The sequence below is a fragment of the Primulina eburnea genome, chromosome 8 (genome assembly GCF_022965805.1).
Source record: "Primulina eburnea isolate SZY01 chromosome 8, ASM2296580v1, whole genome shotgun sequence".
In the NCBI taxonomy this organism is placed as follows: Eukaryota; Viridiplantae; Streptophyta; class Magnoliopsida; order Lamiales; family Gesneriaceae; genus Primulina; species Primulina eburnea.
The window spans coordinates 1,880,512-1,905,728 of NC_133108.1; the positions used below are offsets into that span (position 1 = coordinate 1,880,512).

The window sequence follows — 25,217 nt, forward strand, 5'->3', positions numbered from 1 at the left end:
AAATAAATAGATGAGAAAAGAATGAAAGTTTGTATTGAATATGTGAATTTGGGAGATTTCTCAATTAAATGTACATCCAAATCTTTAGGTTGAACCAAAGACTTTTGTTGACATTTTATTGTTGTACATTAGGTTATAATTCTTGTACTTAATAGAATTCCATAGAGTCATTAAAAGTCTATTGACATTTTGAATACCCATAGACTTTTGTAGAGTTTTTAAAAGTCAAGTTTGAATACCACATGACTTTTTAAAATTCTACAAAAGTTTATATTGAATACCACTAAACTTTTATGGAGTATATAAAAGTCTAGTTTGAATACCTCTAGACTTTTAAACTCCATAAAAGTCATTAAAAGTCTATAACCAATACACCCCCCTAAGACTGCGTTTGAATAGATTTGATGGGGGTTGATTTGAAGATGTACTTGAGTGAATTTCAAATGAAATATATTTTGGTTTATTTAAAATACATCTTATTTATTTGAAATTGTTCATCTCGATATATAATAGATTTGGAAATGCTGTGTTTGTCTGGAACATTTGGATTTGAGGAAGTATTTGGGAGAATTTTGAAATGACTTTATGTTATGATTAATTTGAAATTCACCACAATGACTTACAATATAACTATTTGGGATTTAAAATTCATTACCAAGTGGAATTTCTCAAACAATTTAATAGATTTGTTAATATGATTATGAAATATCTGACTTCAAATCTATCAATCCAAATTTAAGCTTAAACTTGTGTACATCAAACATACTTCAATCCAAACACAGCCGTAGTGTTCTCCAAATTAATAATGTGAGACTAATCATGGTTATCGGATCAGGTTGATCCAGCATAATCATGTTCATTTTGGAACCGATTAATGTGGTTTAAGGTTGAACCAAATCTGACATTTTAATTGATTTTTAAAAACCTTGATCCGGAACATGAAACAATTCGGTCCGATAACATGATCGAGTCCGCTCCAATCCGGTTCAAAACCTATTTTTTAAAAAAAATTGATTAATTTGTTTTTTTTTTTAATAATTGTTACTTGTAGTTCTACATATAACAAATATCATATTTAATTTTTGAAATGTTGCTTGATAAATGACATATTTAGGTACATATTGATCGAAGATTAAAGAAAAAAAAAGTTGATTTCAATTGGAAATCAACGTGGTCCTACTCAATTTTAATTCGATCAACCGTCCGGTCAAATCTGGCGCAAACCATATCATTTTAACTTGGTTTTTGATTGAATTATATACTCAATCCGATAAATTTGTAACCAATTTAATTCAGCATGCTATCAAATTGGGTTGGTTCTATTACTCCGGTTCGGTCCTATCCGATCCGATAACAAAGGCATATTTAACGCTTTTTTTTCCAAGAAGAAGAAAGTTATATGTAATCCATCAATTCAAACGTAGAAAGTAACTAAACAAAATGGCAACTATTCCTCAAACATTAGTAAATTCACGAAAATTTTGTGAGACAAATATTTTATTTCGGTCATCCAAGAAAAAATATTACTTTTTATTGTGAATATTGGTATGGTTGACCCGTCACACCGATAAATATTTGTGAGACCGATTCACAAGATAACATACTCATTAATAAGTTGTAAATTCTATTAAAATAATTTTTTATTGAAGATAGATAGATATATTGCACACAAAAATATCAGAGAAAATTATTATCCTCGAAACCATCGAGCCATCAGCCTCGTCCTTGCTTAGTCCACTCTATTTTTTTCCGCCAATTCTCGTTGAAAATTCTAGCCCGCTTTCAAAGCACATGGCGCGTGGGGTCGTTGTGGCGTCGAGACTTTGTATTTTCCAGCCCATGGACCGGATCAGCTACATATTTGTGAATGTGATCACTCGGATAACGCCTAGAGTTTCGAGGACACGACTTTAAATTAAATTTGACAACATAAAATATTGTACATAATACATAAAATTAAATTAATTTTTTTAAACGTTATCTATAATTTTGGCAAAAACTTGTGTGAGACGGTCTCACGGATCGTAGTTGTGAGACGGATCTCTTATTTGGGTCATCCATGAAAAAGTATAATTTTTTATGCTAAGAGTAGTACTTTTTATTGTGAATATGGGTAGGGTTGACCCGTCTAATAGATTAAGATCCGTGAGACGGTCTCAGACATACTCCTATATTTTAAACGTATATAGCATAATTTTGTTGATACTAAAGATATAAATTAATAAAAATTCGTGGAGTAATTTTTCGCACGTAAAACCATTTAAATAATAGAAAATTAATGAGATTAGTGCTCGAGTATTGTTAATATGAAAATTTAATTAGTATAGCTAATCTAAAGATATTATTTTTAAAAATAGCCTTGTTTGTTAATTTCCAAGCCACAATGCCATTTTAAAATTATTATATTTAAACTTAAATTATTTACATAATCCATATTCTCACACTAAGTCGCAAAGACTTTAAAAAGTTGAATTTTGTTATTTAATAAAAAATTGATACTTAAAAAATATTAATGACAAATTATTACATTTTCCTCGACTTTTTTGAAATAATAACCTCACAATGAATATATATCAACTAATTGTATGTTATTAGAAGAGAGGAAAAACAATATAGGATCTTTCCAAAAAATAAAATAAAATAAAAAATATACGATTTTATAGATCTTTTAAGAGTAGGTCTTTGTGATACGGTCTCACTAATTTTTATATCTGAGAACTGAGACGAGTCAATTTTACTGATATTCACAATAAAAAGTAATATTATTAACATAAAAGTAATATTTTTTTATGGATGATCCAAATAAGATATCCGACCCACAAAATTGATATGTGAGACCATCTCACAAGAGTTTTTGTGATATTTTAAATGGAATATATTTTTAATATATATATGTTGTGTGTGTGATTGATAATGACTCAAGCCTGCCATACACTCCAAAAAAAATCTATAAATAAAAGATGATTCTTATTATTCAATACTCTCATTATTTTGAAACTATTTAGCTTTCATATAAAATCTTTAAATTATTTTTTGACGTGAGCGTAAGAATATCTACGTCAAACAAACCTCGTCATTGTTCTTTCATTCCTCACGACACGAGCATGCTTAAGAAAAATCCATAATTGATTGACTCGGTCCAAAAAAAAAAAAGGAAACGCCAATATAATTTAGAATTTAATTAAAATATGAAAGAATTGTTGTCAAAGCATTACATAAAAGTCGTACACATGCACATACAAGCTAGTTTCCCCGTTCAAGTTCCACGCCTTCACATGTTTTCAAACTATTTCATGCCGATCGAAAAAACAAATCAACAACAAATAGTAGGCGGCGGCTTGAAAATTTCCTAGTCGAATTCAAACATCGATTTATCGTGAAGATAGGAGTAGTAAACTATTACAAACTTGGATAAATTTTTTAAGAAATATCTTTTAGATACTGATTTAAAATATGACATATGAGAAAATCGTTTAATTTAAAAAACTAATATTCAAATAGTCGATCATGCAAATAACATGAATGTGTTGTTATGACGATTATAGAGTATTCAACGCTCAAATTATTGTTTTTACTAATTAAAATTATATTTATCGTCAAGTTACCATTTTGTATTTGTTTCGTTTTAAATATAAATAACGTAAGTATCGTGTGAAACATTTTCACAAATTTATTTCTACTGAACGAATCAACCCGATTCACGTTTAAAATAAAAAGTAATACTTGTAACATAAAATACAATATTTTTAATGAGTCAGGTTGGGTGGAAGATCTGTAATGCAAAACTAATTTGTGAAGACGTAATTAGTGATATAAATTTAATAGGCTAAATGACTAGTATTTAAATAAAAGAATTTTGCATTATGCACATTGTTGGAATAAAAATTAGCATGCATACAAGTGGATGATTTCGTGACCCAGGTATTTAGTTTTTTTAAAAAAAAATAATAATACAAGATATTTTGTTCTTAGTTATTATTTTAGCTTTAGGAAAAGAACATAATAAATACAAGATATTTTTTGTTCTTAGTTTATTATTTTAGCTTTAGGAAAAGAACGGGGCTAAACGATGAGTCCCCTCGAATGGGACTTTGGTATTAAAAAAAGAAAAAATTTGTGTGAGACGATTTCACGTGTCATATTTGTAAAACAGATCTCTTATTTGGGTCACCCATGAAAAAGTATTACTTTTTATGCTAAAAGTATTACTTTTTATTGTGAATATGGGTAGTGTTGACCCGTCTCACAGATTATGATCCGTGATATGGTCTCACATGAGACTCATTTAAAAAAAACAAAAACTTGTGTGAGGCTGTAGGGACCCGGACGCTAATCAAGTTCTTAATCATCATTGGGACTAATTAATCAATTATAAAACATGGTCTAAATTTTTTTTTAAAATGCGGAACGTAGTGAAATCAAACTCATATACATATCAGTATAAAATAAAGTACATGTCCTGTACCGTCTACAAACCAGTAAAACTAAGGTACAACATCTATATATCAAGTGTCACACCCTATATACATCAAAGTTCGAAGTCTCCACTCTATCACGATCTCTCCTCATCTCATGTACCCTGATCATATCTCACCTGTTGTCATGTACACATACAAACAAGATAACAGCCGGATAATTCCGGTGAGAATATAATCCCAGTATAAATCAACGAAACATGCAATCATATAAACAAATATACAACATGTAATCAGGTAACAAATATATGTATCAAAATCTGAAACATAATCAATATCAAACTGTCGACAATGCTCGTGACTCCACGACTCAGACTAGACTCAATCCTAGCCTAGGGATCCCGGTTTCCAGACATTGGCATTCCGTATCGACCAACAGTAATAGAAAAGACTTCAGTTCTATCCACGTCGATATGACATCGATCACCAGTAATAGAAGAAGCTCTGTTTCTATCCACATCGGTATAGTATCAATCACCAGTAACAGAATAAACTCTGATTTATCCACATCGATATAACATCGATCAACAGTAATAGAAGAAATTATAATTCTATCCACATCGATACAGTACCGATCACCAGTAATAGAAGGAGCTATAATTATATCCACATCGATAGCCAATTATCCAGTGACAGACTATGGCACTACCGCCATACAATATCTCATGACATCGTGCAATGTGCCCGTGGTGATCCCACCACTATCAGACACTTCTGTCATAAGACTATTCGTCTAATACCTGCTATCTATAAATCAAGAGAACAAGTATATCAACCAAATCAATGCAATATCAATGCAATAAAGTAAAGTATGTGATTTAGGGAAACACAAGTCTAAACCGACTCAAGTCGATCTCCCAATACCACATTGACTTATACCTTTCTTTCGCCGGTTTCTGGCTCAGTCGAAGTCCTGAACTCACAGTCTGTCTGGCTATGACAATATCAATAATCTCATGTCAATATACCTTTCAAATCAATAACAATCTGATCAATCTTGATTTAATTCAAAATCAACGGCATAACGGTACAAACTCAGTATTCTCGTCAATACCATATCACCAGATAACAGTTACAATCCATAACCCATATCCAATACAATCCGTAATCCAATCACAATTCAAATATGTCTGGTATAAATCAATATACCCTAAAAATTCATAACAATTCCATAATCAGTCCGTTTCTTAATCTGACTTCGATTCTATGATGTCTAACATGTCAAGAACAACATATATTAGTTCCATTCAATTCTGACAATATCATAATTCTAAAACATGTCAAAACGTAGTAAAACTTACGTCCAGTTGTAGCCTACGTTGTTAGGAACTCAGTACCGAAGTCGGATTCAAAATCAAACGGGCGGATTTCTCACAAAAGGCATAAGGATTTTTCACAACTTCACAGAAGCTTTTCTCAATTTCTTTTTCCTTTTGTTTCTGAAGATTTTCGTTACTTGTATATATATGTATATATATATATACTCACGTACATGCATCAATACAAATGTCCAATTTTCCTTCTGCATGGCTCGCGCTCGGGCGGTGAAAAATTGCCGCTCGAGCGCGGCATCCTCTGCCCAAACACTCGGCTTGTCACGCACTGGCGCTCGGGCGATAAAAAACTACCTCCCGGGCGCCACATCTTCTGCCCGAAACATGTTCCTATTGAACATTGGCGCTCGGGCGGTCATTTTCTACCGCTCGGGCGCCAATGGTTCTGTCCAAAAATTGCACCCTTCATATTAAATCTTATTTCATGTCCCGATTAATCCTTTCATAATCATATCAATTATAAATCAACAATTACCGCTTACTAGGATTAAATTTCCGGGCATTATAGAGGCGGTCTCACAGGTCGTATTTGTGAGACGGATATTTTATTTGGGTCATCCATGAAAAAATATTACTTTTATTGTGAATATGAGTACGGTTAATCCGTCTCACAGATTATGATCCGTGAGACGGTCTCACATGAGACTTACTCATTAAAAAAATGTATGTCCCCGGCAATCAAATCAATATTTTTTAAAAGTAGTAGTTATCTTCTGCGTAGCTGCTTCATGTAAAGTAAATAGCCAACCAAACGGACTTTAGCTTATTTTTATTGGAGAAATATTATTAGGATATATATAATATAAATATACAAGAGTAACGAATATAAATCTGTGAGACGGATTTACTCAATTCATATTTAAAAAATAAAAAATATTATTGATATATTAAGTAATACTCTTTAAAGATTGGATAGTATATAAACTCTGACTCACAAAATTGAACTTTCATTTGTGAATAGTTTCTTGAACCTACCAAAAACCAATTATTCAAGATATTGAATCTTTCAAAATAAAGGGCCAATAAAAATAGAGGATTTGTAGTTACTAGAAAATACAAAGTTGATATGTCTCCATCAAATATATATATATTGGATTTAATATTGCGTGGAAATCACTTGGTTTATAGAATAGACAACTTGCTGCTTCAGCCTTCAACGGGATTCATAGAATAAAGAAGACCAAACGTAGACCACATCTAATAGGCAGCGTGGGACAATATTTTCATAGAGTGTGTTTCATGGGATACCGTCTCACGAATCAACTCTACCCATATTCACAATAAAAAGTAATACTCTTAACATAAAAAGTAATAATTTTTCATGGGTGACCCAAATAAGAGATCCGTCTCACAAATACGACCCGTGAGACCGTCTCACACAAGATTTTTCCAATTTTGAGTGGGTCTCATGTGGACCGTCTCACGGATCATAATATGTGAGACGGATCAATCCTACCTATATTCACAATAAAAAGTAATACTTTTTCATAGGTGACACAAATAAGAGATCTGTCTCACAAATACGATCCGTGAGACCGTCTCACATAAGTTTTTGCCATATTTTTTTTTCATGATTATATATTTATTTTATTAAAGTTGAGGACATGATAGTAACCATCTAAGAAGGACACTAACTTTTTCTTCCAACTTTACACTTATATGATATTAATATTAAACATTTTGTTGTTTTTTTTTTAAATTTCAATACATAATTTTGTTTTTTTTTTATTTCAACAATTCAAATATCAATTTAATTTTTTTATAATTTGTCAAATTTAACTTTAATTCATCGATAATTATAAAAAATAACTATATACGCAAGGATAATAACTTGTTTGAATGGTTTTGCGGCTATGGCCCCCAATTTTCTCCCCCCTTTTGGGCACGATAATCGATTATCGGTTGTTCTATTTTGTGCTATATTTCGTTTTTTTTATTATAATCAATTATTGAAATCTATTTAATACAAATAATTATTACATTTTTGTATTTAATTAGTAAAATTTGAATAAATGCTAATAGATTTGTATTATTCCAGTGGAGGCGCTTTTGACTGCAATACCCGACACTATTATTCTTAATAAAGGGCGTTCGGCCATTTGGGACTCGCTCCTCTCTCTCTTTCCGCGGAGATTCACTGAGGATAAAGGCGGGCCACATCATTGTCTATTTGTCTTTGATTCTATCTTTTCGGATTGAGGTGTAGATATAAGGATCGGGTGGGATTGCTAGAATAAAGTTTTTTTGGAGGCACTTTGATTCTGGCTCAAGCGTAGTTAAACTTTTTATTCTGGGCGTGAAACTTGAAGGTCGGATTTTTATGATCAACTTTTAAGTTTATTATGGGGAAATAAGAAAATAATATCATTTTGCGGTGTTCTTGATCCAGTGGGCCGTTTTTTTTTCACCTTTTCGAGGTGAGAAGGGGATATGTTTGGTTAGAGATTGAAGTTTTTGTGGGGATTCGTGTGTTTAAAGAATCAAGGACTTTGGTTTGTAGGCAAAGGCAAAAGATTTTTGAAGTATTTGATAAATCTTCTTTTTTTTTTCGGTGAGTTCGGTGTTGAGGAATGGGAGACAAAGCTGTCCTTTCTGGTGTGACGGAGGAGGGAAACATGATCGAGTTTCTGCTGATTTGTTAACCGTGTAAGAAATTTACACTCCCTTTAAATTCTTGATCTGACCTTGTTCTTGAATTTTGGTTGTTTCGGTGGTTATTGTGAACATGTGGTTGGCTTTTTTTCGTTTTATTTGTATGTTCACTCTTTCATAGCAAGTCTTAGTAATAAAATGCATTTGTTTAGCTGAGTAACGTTTAATCTCGTCTTGGATCGTTTAGTTATTGGAAATTTATTATTTCTGATGTGCAAAGAACAGCCAATTCATTTTTTGTTTGATATGTACGGTTAGGCTGGTTGATTTTCGATTAAAGTGTAACTGCATCGAGGTTTAAAAATGATTCTCCTACGACATCGAATTAAAAAATACGATATCTCAAGCTTACAAACCGTTGTGCTACATCACCAGTTTCATATATTATCTCTATAATACGACATATGAGAAGACCAAAACACGAATCCACTGAGGTAGTAGTCAAGTGAGGACTTTGTAATATGTGGGCCAATAAAGATTCTTCCCTGCCCTATGAATGAAGTTCATCGTTTGCTTACATGTTTATCTGTGTGAGTACGTAAGCCGACCTATAGAATATATAGATCGATAGATATGCATCCCATGTAAATCAGTATCGTGTTTATTACTTGCAGCCGAGTCTTTCAGATTAGATTTATTTCTGATGGGTAAGGACGATGTCGATGTCTTGGAAGGACTGCCAAATACCTGGAACATTAAGGTGAATTACTTTCTCTGAGTCCTTGCATGGGATCAAATTCTATTATTCTACGAAAGCATAATGCAAGTTTTTTGAATTGTTTATCACAATCATGGCTATTGTTACTATAATAAAAAGCTCCAATTTGCATTTTCTTTAGACTTTATATGTGATATGATTGCAGGTACATGCTCGAATGTGTTTGGAACTCCTTAAACTTGTCATCATGGTTTCCAAGATTTTTCCAGAAATTGAGGCAGCTCGTCCACGTTGCACATCAGGAATAGAGGCGCTTTGCTTGTTAAATAATGGTATTATTAAAGCCAAGTCTCTGCTTCAACACTGCAGTGAGTCCAGCGCACTCTATCTGGTATATACCATACACCGATCCAGATTTAAGTGTAATAAAACTGATTTCAACATGATTAAAATTAATCTAGAGATTCTTATATGTGTTAAAAAACTTGTTGTAATGCGTGACTAGTATTTTTTCTTTGCTGTTCTGTAAAATTAACAGGCACTTACTGGAGATGCTATAATATCCAGATGTAAAAAGTCAAGGAACTTGTTGGAGCATAGTCTTGATCAAGTTCAGAATATGGTTCCAGTAGTGCTGGCGGCAAAGGTCAGCAATCAAGACCCCTCTTAGCAAATAAATCTTCCTAGATGAATTTTCTGAAATTTTGATGCAATTTTTTTTCTTCCATTCGTTGATTATGTGGGCATCCTAAGCAATTCATTTTTGCTCATTCTAGGTTTTCTGAAACTCACTTTAGACGTTTGTGATCACTATTCAAATCATGAGCATTGAACTATATTAAACTAATATTAGTCTGCTATTACTACCAATGAATGGTGATGACAATGATGATGATCAACATTGAACTACTAATATTAGTCTACTATTACTACCGATGAATGGTGATGATGATGATCAATATTGAACTACTAATATTAGTCTACTATTACTACCAATGAATGGTGATGATGATGAGCATGTCGCTCCAGGGCATAGAAGTGGAATAATGGCAAGACCTCTTGGATAATCATTCTAGGAAGATTTTATAGGTGTCTGTTTTTGGTATAAAATGACAATTTTTTTTGGGAAAAAGAAAAGCAGTCACAACGTGACTGATCATCTTGGCAGGTTTTATACCTCATTTCCTAACCACTATATTATTTCACAATTCTATTTTTTATTTTTTAAAAATGGTATTGTGCTTTTATTAAAAAAAAGTTCTCGTGCTTTTTTTTCCATGTATTCTTCTCTCTTCTCAAACAAATACAAATGTCTTTACCTTCAAAAAAAAAATACAAATGTCTTGCTTTTTCCTTCTTTCTGGAAAAGAAAGAAGTAGCTGGGAAAATACATGATACCATTGTGTGACTAGAAAGATGAAATATTGGGTTGGGGGAAATTTAAAATTTACCTTCAAGGATCCTACTAAGCGAGCTGAAAATCTCCCTAAACAGACTACATTCTTATCTTATAAGTTTTATTTAGTTTCATTATTTATCCAATGATGTTCCCACAGTTAACATGCTCCATTTTTTTACTGTCGACGAGGTTGAAAAATTAGACCACGATCTTCTGTTTTCTTGTGAGACCATAAACTTTTAATGGTTGACATGTTTTACCAAATGTTACTATCAGATTTCTGGAATTATTTCTGATCTGAGGACTGCAGCTTTTTGTTTGGATCCACCTGAAGAGGAGGCTGGGAAGTTATTGCGGGATTTGCTTCATAAATATGGTTCAACAGCTGATCACACAGAGGAAGTCACACTTTCTGCTATTCAAACTGTTTCTTCCCTGCTTCATCTTACATCCCAAAAGGCTTTATTGATTGAGAAAAGATCCATCAGAAAGCTTGTTGATAAATTTGGTGAAACTGAACCAACTAAGAGGAAGATCTTGTTGTTCTTTCTGAATCTTCTGAACAAATATGGGAAACTTATTATTGCGGAGCTAAAAAATAATAGTCCAGCTGTAACTGATGAACCCGTTTCATCTATGGGCCCATACTATTTTTCAGGAGAAGTTGAGCTCCATATGAATTATAGGTTTGATGAATCTGAAATTAAAATGTTAAGTAGGCCAGTGCCACCAGAGGAGTTCATATGCCCTTTAACTTCGAAGTTAATGTATGATCCAGTTGTGATTGCTTCTGGGCAAACGTTTGAAAGGATGTGGATACAGAAGTGGCTTGATGAAGGTAATGAAACTTGCCCGAAGACCAAAGTGAAGCTGGCTCACCTGTCATTAACTTCAAATTCGGGTATGAAAGATCTGATCTTGAAATGGTGTGCCACACATAATGTGTCGATTCCTGACCCCAAAATGCAGTATTCATTGGTAAAATCTTGGGAAACTTCTACCAATTCCATTGCTAGCTTGAGTAGTTCCATGAATGATCTAAATCTTCCCCTAGATTTCAGTTTTTTGCCATTTATATCCAGTCATGATTCAGATCCCTCACATTCTAAAATCGATGATGGTGCAAAAGCCTCTCATGAAATAGATGTGGAATATTTTGATAAATTTAGTTCTCTTCCCTGGGAGTCTAGGTGCAATGCTATTGAAGATTTTAAAAGAATTTTGGAAAGTAATGATGCATCTTGGCCAGAAATGCCAACGGAAAAGTTCGTTCAACTACTTCTTAGATTTTTGAGGGATGCTTGTGATTTTGGTGATGTGAATGCTCAGATAACTGGATGTCTGTTATTATTAAAATTGGTGCAGAAAGACAGGTATTTATATGTAGCGTCTTGGAGATAACTCTACTATCTTCTTCAATGGTTCTGAAAATTAATTATTATAGTGAACTGGAAACAAGATCATGTAAAAACATGACATCTTTTGTTCTAGTTACCCATTTAACACCGCGCTGGCAAACCCTTCTATCAGCACGGAAAAACAAAATGGATGTGAAAATTTGATAATATTAACTTTTATCCTAGATTATGATGTTGATTTCTACTAATAACAATTTCCTTTGCTTATATATTGTCCTGCTAATTACAGAAACAGCAGTTTATACATGAATGAAGATACTTTTGTTATTCTGGCATCATTTCTTGATACGGAGGTTGCTAAACAAGCTCTCTCCATATTGGAGGTGCTATCCTCTTTCCAACACTGTGGCTACAAACTAGCAGCATCTGGTGCACTGCTTGGAATCATTAATATACTCGACTGCCAGATTCTAGAATTGCTGGAACCAGCCTTAAAAATATTGGGTAACTTGTCGTCAAAAGATGATCTTGCTTCAATGATCTGGCCTTCAGACTTTGTTTCGAAACTTATTCCACTTTTGGAGGATAATACTCTAGCAAGATATTGTGTTACCATACTGAAAAACTTATGTCACATCGAAGAGATCCGAGTTTCTATTGCTGGAACTGAAAGATGCATTTCTGCTATCTCCGAGCAACTCGAGAAAGAGAGTAAAGAAGATCAAGAGTGTGCAGTATCTATTCTTCTTTCTTTGTGCTCTCAACATGTACTTTATTGTCAGCTGGTCATGAAAGAGGGTGTTATTCCTGGCCTTGTTCATATATCTGTCAATGGCAACAATAAAGCGAAAGCCATGGCTCTGGAATTACTTCGAATTCTCAAAGAGGAATTCAGTACTTCCGGAGAAAACACGGGACCAGTTGCTGTTAAAGAATCTATCGAACAACGAAAAGATAAAAAGCCTCTTTCGAAATCTGGGGGATTGCTTGGTAAAATCTTCTCCAAACAAGTTGCCTTTTCGTCGAAGAAAAAAAAGTTGAACCCCGTCGGCTAAAACCTTTTAGCTGTTCATAGTTTTATTTATATGTATATGTTAGTTCACCTGATATAGTTAGCATGAGTGTTGCAGAAAGTGATACTTGAGGGCACATATTAATATAGTGTGCTTGCTCCTTTAAAGACTGAACTTTGGTGATTTTAGTGAATATTAGTTATGTATAGAGTGCATTATTTGGGGAAGAAAAGATTGTGTTGTAGTTTTCTTCGATTCCCTTGATATATGCTCTCTGTAAAGTTCGTTTGCATATTTTATACTGTGATTGGACTTTAATTAGTCTATCCCTTGATTTATAATGTATTCATAATATTGAAAGTTTAATACCTATATCTAATCATATTCATTTACACCTGCCATTTTCATCCCCTTGTTTATCTAATTATTTAATCATTACTGTCTTCAAAGAAACCATATTTCCAACTTATGTTTACTTGTACTTTTAAAAATCACTTTAACCATAAATAAAAGTTTAAATTTTAATGATTGAGATTATTAGCAAAATCAGTAAGCTGTAGTATGAAGATCATAAAGAAAAGATAACTTTGTTGCAACTTAATTTTTTTGTATCCTTGTTACCTTTTCTTTATTAGTGGTCCACAGAGAATTTATACTCAAGATTACAATCAAATTGATACCATCAAGAACTAAAGTTGAAAAACATAGGGGACCAATTTATGTAGTATTAGAAATAATAAAAAAATGATAAAAAAAATAAGAAAATAATAAGGGAAAAATCAATAAATAAACATGGTGGTGGTTGAATTGTGCTAAACAATTTGTTTTGTTCAGTGGGGTTGGACCATAGTTGATGTGATCATTTAGGTAAAAGTGTTGTAGGATCCTTCTTCATGATATACAGATAAAGGAGTAAGGCTATGTTTGGAACTAGATTTTTTTGTTGGGGGAAAAAACAGAGTATATTTTACTTTGTTTCTCATCATTCACCTAACTCAAATCAATCTCCAAACACAGCATATGTAAGGAAAATCGCAACTTTGACTGTGTATATTATCTTCTTTATTATTTTGATAATCGAATTTCAGTATTAATATATATAATTTTCGCAAATATGGTACTTTCTTTTATTTTTCGAAATGTGACGTTCGTGTGTGTAATATCATATTAACACTTCTAAAAAAAAGACCGAAATCAAAAAATTAAATATACATGATTAAAATTAGTTATGATATAATAAAATAACATAATTACGAAAAAAAATTACATGATTTTCGATTAAAATAAGAGATTATATATAGGTAATATTATTATCATCTAAAATTATGTATGTATAAAGAAATATCGTTGATGCCACTGTCCAGATTATGGGGACCCTAAAATCCTTTTTCCATCATCTTTCTCCATCAACTTAAAAGTGATGTTGTTCCTCTCCCATTAATCTTATAATTATACTTATTTCAATTGTTTTAGATTGATACTATTGTTTTGATCAGCGTATACAGAGATGTATAAAAATTATTGTGAGATTGTCTCACGAATTATATTTGTGATACATATTTTTAACTCGACTCAACTCATTGAAGTATTAATTTTTTGTATCAAAAGTATTATTTTTCTTTGCATATATAAACTGGATCGAACATCTCACGAATATAGATTTGTGAAACAGTATCACAGAGACCTATCATAGCAAGAGTGAATTTTACTCTGTCTGTATAATTTGCACAATAATTGGAGCCCAGTGAGAGTGTTTTTTCTCCTATTCAAGTACAATTAGATCATGTGGATCCATAACATTTTTATGAAATTTTACATATATATTGATGATCTAATGACTAACATTTGACTACATCATATAAGGAGAAATATTACCGATATATCACAGAATAATCCATAAAATTATATGATGATTTAAAATTTACATATCCACAAATTTAGGGTTTTTCCGAAGACACCACAATGATTCCATTTTAAATAGCTGTACATATGTAAGTTGCTTTTAAGATAGGCACTCCTAATTTCTTGTGTGCACCATATTTTGGGCTTTTTTGCCCGATTTTAAGAAAGCACAATGCTGATTGCTTTTTATATAGAAACGTCTAATACGGAATAGGTACCAAATTTAGGGGGTTCATCCATTCACTTGGCCTAGAAAAACTAGATGTTTAAAGAAACAAATTAATGGGATTTTTTTTATTAATTATTTATTTTAATCTTTTCCAATATAAAAAAATGTGAAATGTAAAAATGATTGATTGGTGTTACCTATTAATAAATTTTAAGTTTGATAGATGCTACTCACGTAAGTAATAGCATCATCCATTTATCACACGACTTGTGTGGAGTGATAAATCATGATCACTCATCCATACATTATGGTTGAATGACTTATCATTATTTATCCATTCAGCACATGTGTCATGTGTTGAATGTGTAATATCACTACCTATATGGATAGCATGAACAAAATCGTTTGAAGATTATCGTGTTTGTTCGACATCAAAGAGTAACATATGCAGTTTTCATTGTCATAACATCACGACTCAATCACAAATAAAACAATGAACGATCAACGTTATTGAGTGCAATTTATATTTCAAATATTCAAGAATGGGAAACTCTTGAATTAGCTCCATCCCTCTCCTTATCCATGTTGCATCCATCATCACATGTTTACAATCGACAACAATCACTATTATTATAATTATTTGTTTTTAGAATATTGTTTGGATTGCTTCTCTGAATTTATAGCCCTAAAACCCGTTGATGTCTGCAGAATGCTCCCAAAGACAACATACCATGTGGAATTGGGCAAATCCCTTTTGTATTTTTGCCAACAGTTAATGTGTGTATCTTGACTTGATGTTGTCTACCACCCACATGTATTTTTTGGAGCAGTGCATGTATTTTTATATTCCCACTTGAAAGTGGATAATTGCTACTACACAAAGGTACACAATACCCTTTGTGAAGGTGACGGAGAGTAAAGGTAGTCGTTTTAATTTATTAACTATTTTCAATAAATAAATATAACTTATTTTAATTACCAATAGTGAAGATATATATTGTGTTGAAATATTTATGGTTTGTATTACTTTTTTAAGGATTTTTTTAGGCAAAAACTTATGTAAGACGGTCTCATGGATCATATTTTGTGAGACCGATATCTTATTTGGATCATCCATTAAAAAAATATTACTTTTTATTGTGTATATTGGTAAGATTGACCCGTCTTACAGATAAAAATTCGTGAGATCGTTCACGAAAGATCTATTTTTTTTTTAACAAGGGGCTCAAAATTTTGGGCTACAGATACAAGATGTGTGTCAAACTTTGTTTAGATATCAATGGGTGGTGGTACAATGGTCTTTAAGAAAAACACGGGGATATGGAAAATGGGAGAGATAATTTAAATATAAAAATATTAATACATTACAATGTTAAATAGCTGGAATAGCTCAGTTGGTTAGAGCGTGTGGCTGTTAACCACAAGGTCGGAGGTTCAAGCCCTCCTTCTAGCGAAATAGATATATTTTTTACCATGCGATGATTTTACCAAATCACCCTTCCTCGGACAATTTCACATGGTGGCGCGTGGGACACTGGGCTCCACTCTCCACCCCTTTCCGCCCCCACCACCACCACAAACCCCCCCATCTTCCCTATCATTTCATCACCATTAACTCCCATTCTCCACCTTTCATCTTTATAAATCCTTCTATCTCCCATCATCATCGCCTCACGTCACCCATTTCCCCGCATTCCCCCCGCCAAATCTTGAATTCCCCTGTTAATTATGGACGTAAGTGTGCTCGAAAGACAAAAGGCCATACTCCAACGCCTTCATTCTAGTAATAACCAAGAAGATCATCATCATGCTTCTCGAGTTAATCTGCACTCTGTATCTGATCATCAACAAGAAATTTTATCCAACGGCTGGCATCCCGTCAAGGCTGCTCATCAATCTTCCGGTGATACGAATCAGCGGTGTTTTTCGTCTGTTTCGAGCTCTAACAACTCGTCCTTGGCAAGTGTTACCATCTTGAAAACTGACAGCCAATGTAACAGTAGCCTGGTCGACGTAGGATGCAGTGTTTTCTGTTCTGCTACGAAGAGAAAAGCAGCAGAGGTTTGGCTTTAATTTCAGTTCTTTTCCTTGAAAAACTAGCATCTTGCTTCACAATGGTTTGTGGGTTTTCAAATTATTTTCTTTTTAATTTCAGTTTAGTCTAGAAGATGAATGCAAGAACGAAGGACTTGTTGAAGAGGAAGCAGGAGACGAGAAATCAGAGGTTACTACAAAAACTGAGCTGGAAACTTCAACAAACACTTGTTCCAAGAAAGGTTCCAAGGTTTCCGAGGCACCAAAGCCCGATTATATACATGTCCGGGCACGGCGTGGCCAGGCCACCGATAGCCACAGTTTAGCAGAAAGAGTAGGATTCTTTTTCCTTTAATTTGCCATCAAAAGAACAATTTAAGGACATGGGAATTTAGCCGGATGTTTTTAGCTTTCTTGATTTTCTAAGACGATTGGTTTGTGGGTTTTTATAGGCGAGACGGGAAAAAATCAGTAAGAAGATGAAGTGCTTGCAAGATTTAGTCCCCAGTTGCAATAAAGTTACTGGCAAGTCCGGAATTCTGGATGAAATCATCAACTATGTTCAGTCTTTACAAAAACAAGTTGAGGTACCGTTTGTTTCGTTTTCTTGGTTTTAAAGTAGCATTTTACAGAATCGGCTTGTGTTTTGATGCTGCTACCATTTATGTTGCGATCTGCAGTTTCTTTCAATGAAACTTGCTGTTTCAAACCCCCGGCTCGACTTTAGCATTGACGATTTCTTCACGAAAGAGGTAACTTCCTTGTGTTCCACCGTATCCAATGAGTTTGAAGTTTGAGAGAAGTGATTTTAAAATCAGTATGAGAGACGTGAAGTCACATTTCGCAAAATCTCGGTGTCCAAAAGCCGATATATTCATTGGCGTGCTGATTTTTAGGCCAATGTTATTCAATGCTCAACCGTAGTACGTGGTTGTACTTTATATATTAATGTTGGGCGTATATTAATCAGTTTCCAAACATGAGTGAATATGTTCTAACATAAAACTTCTGTCGGCACCTAACATGAGCTCAAATCTTTGGAAAAATGGCTTGAATAGAATTTTAGTTGGTCGGTTCCCGACTTAAATGCTAGCATATGTGACTAACTTTGTGATCAAATTTTGGATTGAAGATTCCTGCATACGTTGCCAAAACACCACAAACACCAGCTGCTACAGAATTTGAAGCCACCAATTCAGCGTGTTTCCAGTATAATCCGATGCAACAGGGAACCTCAAATCATGGAACTAATCTAATATCGAATGAATCTCAAATGGCAACTCAAAATGAAGGACCCTCTAGTGTGCTTGCCCCTGAAGTTTTTCTTGATTCCGCTTCAATCCCTGTAATTTCCTGGATCTCTATTCATCTTTCTAACCATGTCTCAACTCATTCATTCCTTGCTTGACCTTCTCATGAGTGACTCATTGATCTTTTGCAGCAATTACTGCAGATATCAAGTTGGGACTCTGAGTTCCCGAATCTGTTCAATACCAGGTTTCATTATTAGTACAAGAATACCAAACCAGGGCGTCATTCTACTGTAAGGTCTGGTTGTTGTGGATTCATAAGCTAATCTTACTTGTACCCCGGTATTCGAGATTCGTGGGAAATCTCAAGATGAAACACAGAATGCTCGGGGAATCTGTGACTAGATAGCACCAGTAGAAGAATTCTTTTTCAATGATGGATTGCTAGAATATGTGTGTATTGAGTAATGAGTTTAAAGTGACATAACATTTCCAGTTGTATTACTTCCTGTAAGTCATTTATCACCTCATTGTACCTATTCATTGAATATAATATAATTAACTGGATTCTATGTATCCACAGTAATTTTACCTTTGCCCCAGTTCTGCTCAGTTTTAAAAAGCTGGAATAGGGAATCATGTTTAGCAAGATATAATTTTCCTTTAATTCCCAACTCCATCAAGATCACTCGTTTATATCTCTAACGAACCTCCCTCGAGTCGAAAATTTTCATCGCTCGTTAACCGTACTTTGTTCTAGAAGAATGCATGTTTGTGTCTTCTATGAAGTATATGATCTCTCTTTACACCCAATCGAATAGAAACAAGGGATTACAGTTGGGAACTTTAAAAAAAGTGGGACAAAGGATAGGCGATTGAAAGGTAAAAGATAAAGAGGATACAATGACTAGTTGTTGTTAAGGTGGTGACCACTTAGAGCCACTGAGAATAGGACCATCATCATTTGGATAGCTATTTTCATAGCTTCCCACAATTATTCCTTAAAATTTTGCTCTCATTTTTTAGGACAAATTGGTAATATTGCCTAATACATGGCAATAGATGCATGCCCCTTTATGGGAGGATGTGTTTACTTTCAGATTATTAGCCGAGGAAACTCTTCTGGATTAATGGATGTGTGTCTTTATATCTCTTACCATCTAAGTAAACTCGAGCGTCATATAAAAACTAATATGATGTTAAGGGTGTATTCAAGCCGATTCGAAAAAATATTTGATTCGTATCCGAGCTTATCGAATTCGAGCCGAGCTTGAACATGTTCGAACTTTTTTCAAGACGAATTCGAACCCAAATTATTTTGTTCGTGAGTTGCTCGCGGACTTTAGTATTTTATTAATATAATATAATTATATATTAAATAAATAAATATCGAGATTTTCGAATACCTATTTTCGAGCAATAATTCAAATAGTTCGTGAACATGTCCGAATATTTCGATCGTCCTCAAACTCGGGAGAACCTTCAAAGTTTCGTCATATTCGATTCGATTCGTTTACATCCTTACATAATGTAAAAGCACAACATTTTAGTTACTTCAAAAAAAACTTCGTTGCTTTATTTAAACTATTTACTTTGAATACTCGATACATGTTTGTACAGTCTTTTTTATTATTATCGATGTACTAAAGTGAAATTTGACAAATTATGGATGAACTAAATTGATATTTGAATTGTTGAAATAAAAAAAATAAAAATAAAAGTGTGTGTTGAATTTTTTTAAAAACTAAAAACAAAAAACAAAAATATAATATTGGTATCTTGTAAGGATAAAGTTGGTGTATTTCCTATGTGGTTACTATCATGTCCTCAACTTTAATAAAATAGAATATATGTAATTTCTCTTGTATTTCACACTTCTTTGATTTTTAATTTTTAATTTTTTTGAAATTAGAAATTGAGAATACGCATTGCCTGTTATGATAGGAAAATGTCATTGTTTTTAACTATCGAGTAAACATTGTGTCTGTTCCAAAATTAGAATAATAAATTAGAGAAAATAAAATATACAAACTTTTCAAATTTCGACCCACGTGAAGGTTCAATGGGCTTATTTGCCCAAAACTAATGGTCTGGACTTTTATTGATTATAGGCTCAAATTGAAACAATTCACAGTTCCAAGTGTCGATCTACGTTACTGCGATTTTCCCAGCCTTTACGAGACGCCAACAATTAACGCATTTGTTGATGTTCCGCGAGGAATTCTGCTTTTCGGTCTCGTTAAATTGAGATTCTTGGTGAATCGGTGATTTTGTCAATCTGCTATTCTGAATTCCAACATAGACGGTGGAAGAGAAGGTTAGTTTATCTATTAATTGATCTTTTGTGAAATTCATGTGTTTTTACTGGAAATTGGATGATTTGTTTCAGGGATACTTGAAAATTTGAGATAGAGATGATTTACTGTACTGTTCGATCAAGATTCTTTTTTTTACTTGAATTTGACTGGAGTTTATCATTCTTAAGCTCGTTTTTTTACTTTCCAGCAGAATACGAGATAACGAAAATGAAATGTCCTACGCATATGATCAGATAAAGATTGGGCTAGACTCAATAACGAAGTACTGTGTTAGATAATTGAATTTGTTAAATCATAAAAACAAGCATACAATTTCAAATTCTACGACTGGAATTACCAATAAATATTTGTTTTCTGCCTTAATGTATATAAATCAGTGAACATCATTTTTAAACACCAATCTTAATCAAAACCTAATTTGCCTAACATTGATTTTAACTTTCGAAGCTTCAAGAAAAAAAGAAAAGAATTGGCAGCTTTGATTTTTTGCTTCAAAGTGTAAGAAAAAAGATGGAGACTGAAGGAAGACATTATTAAAACGTGAATTTTTTGTTAATAGAAGCAAAAGAGAATGAGTATGAGAAAATCCATGAATGGAAGGCCATCTGGGACAGACGGTTCTGATTTTTCCTACCGCATGGTTGTTGACTCCAGTAAGCTCTCCAATTATCCATCTTCCCTTTTTGTAATTAGGGTAACTGTTTGTCTTATTTTTATTTTTGAATTGAAGGATATAAAAAGGTGGCTCGAGGAAGATCTCGCCTCTCTGTGGTCATCTTCACTCAGGTACTTGCACACTTATCTGGATAGCTGTGAATTTTTTTCTGATATTTGAGCTATCATAGTTTGACGATGGATTTGGTTCTTTCTTTTTTCTTGCATGTTTAAGAGATGATAAAAAAAGGAAATTATTGAGAAAATCAAGTAGGGTGGAACAAGGGAGACAATGGCTGTCGCCTCCCATAACTGGAAATAACAATTCATAATCAACTATTTCAGAAAGTAACTTTTGCAACTTTTTTTTAAACTTTAATTAGGTATAAATCGTATATTTCAACAAAATGGTGTTCTCCATTTTATAACTATTCATGGTTTTGTGCTTCCTTCATTGAAATGAGTAATGTTAAAATTTATGCGCCCACTGTGCGAGCTTCACGTATGTGACCGGAGAAAACCAGCACATGATGTACTCACTACCACGCATTGCTAGCTATTGTTTCTAACAGGATTTTATTACAGTCTGATTGTCGACAAATATTGCAGGCAATTATTCAATTTGTAGCTGCATTAGTTCAATTCCAAACTACACCAAAGGGGGTGACTATTGATAAACTTTCTTTATCTCCTGCTGCTGTTAGTTTTATTTCCCTCTTAGTAGGAGAAATAGGTAGGCTCTAAAAGATCATTGTTTTGTTATGCTAACTTATGCAATATGACCTCTGATTCTATTAGAATTACTCATTGTCATTTTGAAAGGTCGGAAGCGCAACCGTGTTAATCTTTTGAAGTTGTATTTGTTTGGATCTTCGGTTGCAACCCTTATCTCGGTTGTTTGTCTCCTTAAGAGCCAAAAGTCATTCGAGGTAGGTTTATTTTCTTGTTCCTTAATATTTGATGTTTTCAAGTTTAATCATAGCTTTAATCAACATGAAGTTTTGGATGTTGGAGCAGTAAAGAACACCTTTTGATGAAAAAGATGAAAGAAAGGATGGTAACAGTCTTATCAAAGTGAATCTTCTATTTAAGCAGTTTTACTTAAATTTCTTTAACCTTTTAATGCAATAATTGAACTTCATCCTCAGAGATGTTGAGTGGAATATAGTCCTTCACCAATCTCATTTTTGCCCACTCTTTTGAGATCTTATAATAGGATTATCACGCTTTCTTTTTACCCTGTCTGCTTCATGCGAATTAGATTATCAAAGATTTCAGTAGATGGGAGGTGTCGAGATTGGAAGTTTTGAAGATTGCTTTTGTTGTACTCGGTAAATTTCTTTCCTTGATACAGATTAATTGCTTATAGTGATGGATCGAAAACTTCATGAAACTAAATTTGACATACTTGTAATGGGGTAAAATTCATAGTTTCTTAAAAAGAAACATTCTTGTAGATTATTTTAATTTGAGGGTGCGATTGTCCTACTTCATTCCTGCTAGGTCTTTTATGTAGATGATTATTCTTTAATCAATTTGAATTTCACCATCTGTGCAGGATTCTTGACACAAATGTATGCTATCACGGCGACTACCACCCTTATTCACAATATGGCTCCTCCCAAGAGAACCTCTTGATCCATTTTTGGATCTCAACTTGCAGGAGGCTTATACCCGTCTTTATATCTTAAGGGTCAGAGTATCTTAGTTTCTTTTAATTGGAAGTTGAAAATCGAGAATCTCTGGGTCTCCTTTGTTCTTGTACTCTTTCATATTTTGTTTTCATAATTTACTCTTTGATAGTTTATTTTTAATTGAAATGTCAAAATATTTTGGATATCAGGGGATTAATCATTAATGTCATCTTGCTAATATCAAATCATTATGATGGTAAATTTTTTGACCTGTTTGTATGAGATTGTTTTTATTTTTTGAGGAACCGCTGGCTTTTAGAGAAATTTGGTGTATGTATGGGGATTCGATGAGAAAATTCGTTGGTCTCCTCTCTCTTTGAGTCATTCATAAGAGATGGGAGGTTGGGTAGACATCCCAGGATTAAAAATATTTGACTAGGGTGAAGAATTTCCTCCTCAAGCAGAACTGATACTTGTATTTGATTGAAGACTCCCTAGTTGCTGGAAGATGGTCATTGCCGCCAGGAACTGCTGTTGCGTGACAAGACACTCCATGGCACGATAAATCACGTGCAGAGAACCAAGGGATTGATTGAACGTCAAGCCAGTTGGACTACTATAGGTCATATCATTCAAAGAAACATGGGATTCGCATTCATCCCCGTAGCTGGAGAAGTAAATCCAGTATTCAAAACATGGTTTGAAACTTTAGTCTCCGGGAAGATACTGGATATTGAACTGACATTTTCTGATCCTTTCCCAGCAGTTGCTTTGGAAATGGATGGTTACCATTTGTGGACATACTACCCATCAAGACATTAAAAACTTTTCTAGGACTCCCAGGCTCCTGGTATCCTCCCAGAACTCGAATTGAAAAAATCAAATGGTACAGATTCAGTATTATTAGATGCCACAGGGGCTTCATTAATAGGCAACAGCTATTCAGTAACTCCTATATTATCAACAGCTATTCCAGAAAAGAAATCTGCAAGTTGCTCCTTGTCCGCTTTTCCAGCCTTGCGCTTAGCGCCAAACACGTTTGATGACCCCATCAAAGACTCGTTTTGTACTTCGGCCAACAAAAGATGGTAAACCCAATCACCTTTTTGATACGAGGGAGTTTCGATAGTTTATCGTACTACGTTTTTTAAATTGAATTTCTAACATTGTTACAAGTGGCTATGTCAAAATCCAATCGATTTTGCTGCAACTACAAAAAATTCGGGTTTTGTGGCGGCAAAAATCGTTGTGAAAATCGATGAACGATGGTTTTAGAAAGTGTGATAGTTCGCTTCAACGTTTATTCCAGCTACTGTTTTTTGAAAAATAGCTGGTATTTAAAAATCATTATTTTCATTTTATCCCACTGAAATTGCATAACAAATATACTAATCAAATCTAACATAAAAAATTTAAAATATCAGCTAGACCTACCCTAAAAACTAAAAAATACTAAGTATAATACACAACTATAAAAATAATGAATCGAACATAAATGTTCGACATTAGATCTAACATACAACAATACAAATTATATGTTACTCTACAAAATTAAATATCACGCTCCAGATATATAGTAAAATTCATAATTGCAAGAAACACATGAAAAAATTATTAATATGTATAAAAATCCAACTAAATTGGAAAAAGTAGCCATTGCTAGAGCAAAAAGGTGAAAACCGCTAGATAAAACGAGGGGTTTTATTTGAGAATTGACAAAATTTTTATAAAACCGTCGTCAATTTGCGACGTTCAGTTAAATATGTCGCAAAATTTTGTCGAGAATTCTATAAAATGCTTTTTCGTTGCTAATACGATTAAATTTTCTGAACCGAAAGACTGTTAGCGTCAATATGAGTAAATCGGAAGCGTATGAGCAACGATTCACTTATTCACATAAATAATCGTTGCTAGATACCAATGAAAACATTTTTGTTAAAATCATTGCTAATTAGTCACTTAAACCATTGCTGAATTTTCGATGATTTAACAAAATTGTGGTTAAGATCGCAACTTGTTAAAAGCATTTGACCTTTGTGGCATGCACCCTGACTCACCAACTTGGATGGACATATTTTCTCCCACTTCCAATTTCTTGTTTTGAGGGGTAAAAACGGAACCATAATCCACAACATGTCTAGAAAGAAAGAAGACATACAGCAAAGCTGGAGGGAGGACGAACCCCGCCCCGAGAAGGTACATTGGCGCTTGATTTTAAATGATCCCAGCAAACGGGCGGGATTTTGTTTTTCAGCAAATCCACTTAAAATCATCCGCCAGTAAATTTTTTTTTATTGAAATTACTTTTATTAATATGTAAAAAGTGAAACAATACAAATATAACGAGGATCCGCAGTAATTTTTGAC

At 33.5% G+C, this 25,217-nt stretch overlaps 3 protein-coding genes and 1 non-coding gene across 7 annotated transcripts; all 4 read left to right on the forward strand.

Moving 5' to 3' along the window:
• The first annotated feature begins 7,875 nt into the window (after positions 1–7,875).
• LOC140838312 (U-box domain-containing protein 5-like) lies at positions 7,876–13,215 on the forward strand. The gene is made up of 6 exons (XM_073204517.1): positions 7,876–8,455; positions 9,076–9,161; positions 9,325–9,510; positions 9,658–9,765; positions 10,795–11,891; positions 12,166–13,215. Exons 2-6 carry the CDS (start codon positions 9,105–9,107, stop codon positions 12,929–12,931), a joined length of 2,214 nt encoding a protein of 737 aa, XP_073060618.1. The 5' UTR covers positions 7,876–8,455; positions 9,076–9,104; the 3' UTR covers positions 12,932–13,215.
• A 3,124-nt stretch (positions 13,216–16,339) lies between these two features.
• Positions 16,340–16,413, forward strand: TRNAN-GUU (transfer RNA asparagine (anticodon GUU)). Its single transcript has one exon. It is a non-coding gene; the product is annotated as a tRNA-Asn (tRNA).
• Positions 16,414–16,583: 170 nt separating this feature from the next.
• LOC140838313 (basic helix-loop-helix protein 79-like) lies at positions 16,584–18,820 on the forward strand. Of its 3 annotated transcripts, none has more exons than XM_073204519.1 (6): positions 16,584–17,016; positions 17,114–17,328; positions 17,447–17,581; positions 17,675–17,746; positions 18,127–18,339; positions 18,436–18,820. In XM_073204519.1, exons 1-6 carry the CDS (start codon positions 16,689–16,691, stop codon positions 18,502–18,504), a joined length of 1,032 nt encoding a protein of 343 aa, XP_073060620.1. In that variant the 5' UTR covers positions 16,584–16,688; the 3' UTR covers positions 18,505–18,820. The 3 variants fall into 3 exon arrangements, with proteins under 3 accessions (XP_073060620.1, XP_073060623.1, XP_073060619.1); XM_073204522.1 differs by having other exon boundaries at positions 16,585–17,021; positions 17,116–17,328; positions 18,448–18,820; XM_073204518.1 differs by having other exon boundaries at positions 16,586–17,021; positions 17,116–17,328.
• Positions 18,821–20,368: 1,548 nt separating this feature from the next.
• On the forward strand, positions 20,369–23,079 carry LOC140838314 (uncharacterized). 2 transcript variants are annotated; one of them, XM_073204524.1, is made up of 7 exons: positions 20,369–20,561; positions 21,010–21,215; positions 21,293–21,348; positions 21,826–21,949; positions 22,039–22,145; positions 22,478–22,547; positions 22,775–23,079. In XM_073204524.1, the coding sequence occupies exons 2-7, from the start codon at positions 21,134–21,136 to the stop codon at positions 22,852–22,854; spliced, it is 519 nt and encodes a 172-aa protein (XP_073060625.1). In that variant the 5' UTR covers positions 20,369–20,561; positions 21,010–21,133; the 3' UTR covers positions 22,855–23,079. The 2 variants fall into 2 exon arrangements, with proteins under 2 accessions (XP_073060625.1, XP_073060624.1); XM_073204523.1 differs by having other exon boundaries at positions 20,370–20,561; positions 21,122–21,215.
• Positions 23,080–25,217: the final 2,138 nt, after the last annotated feature.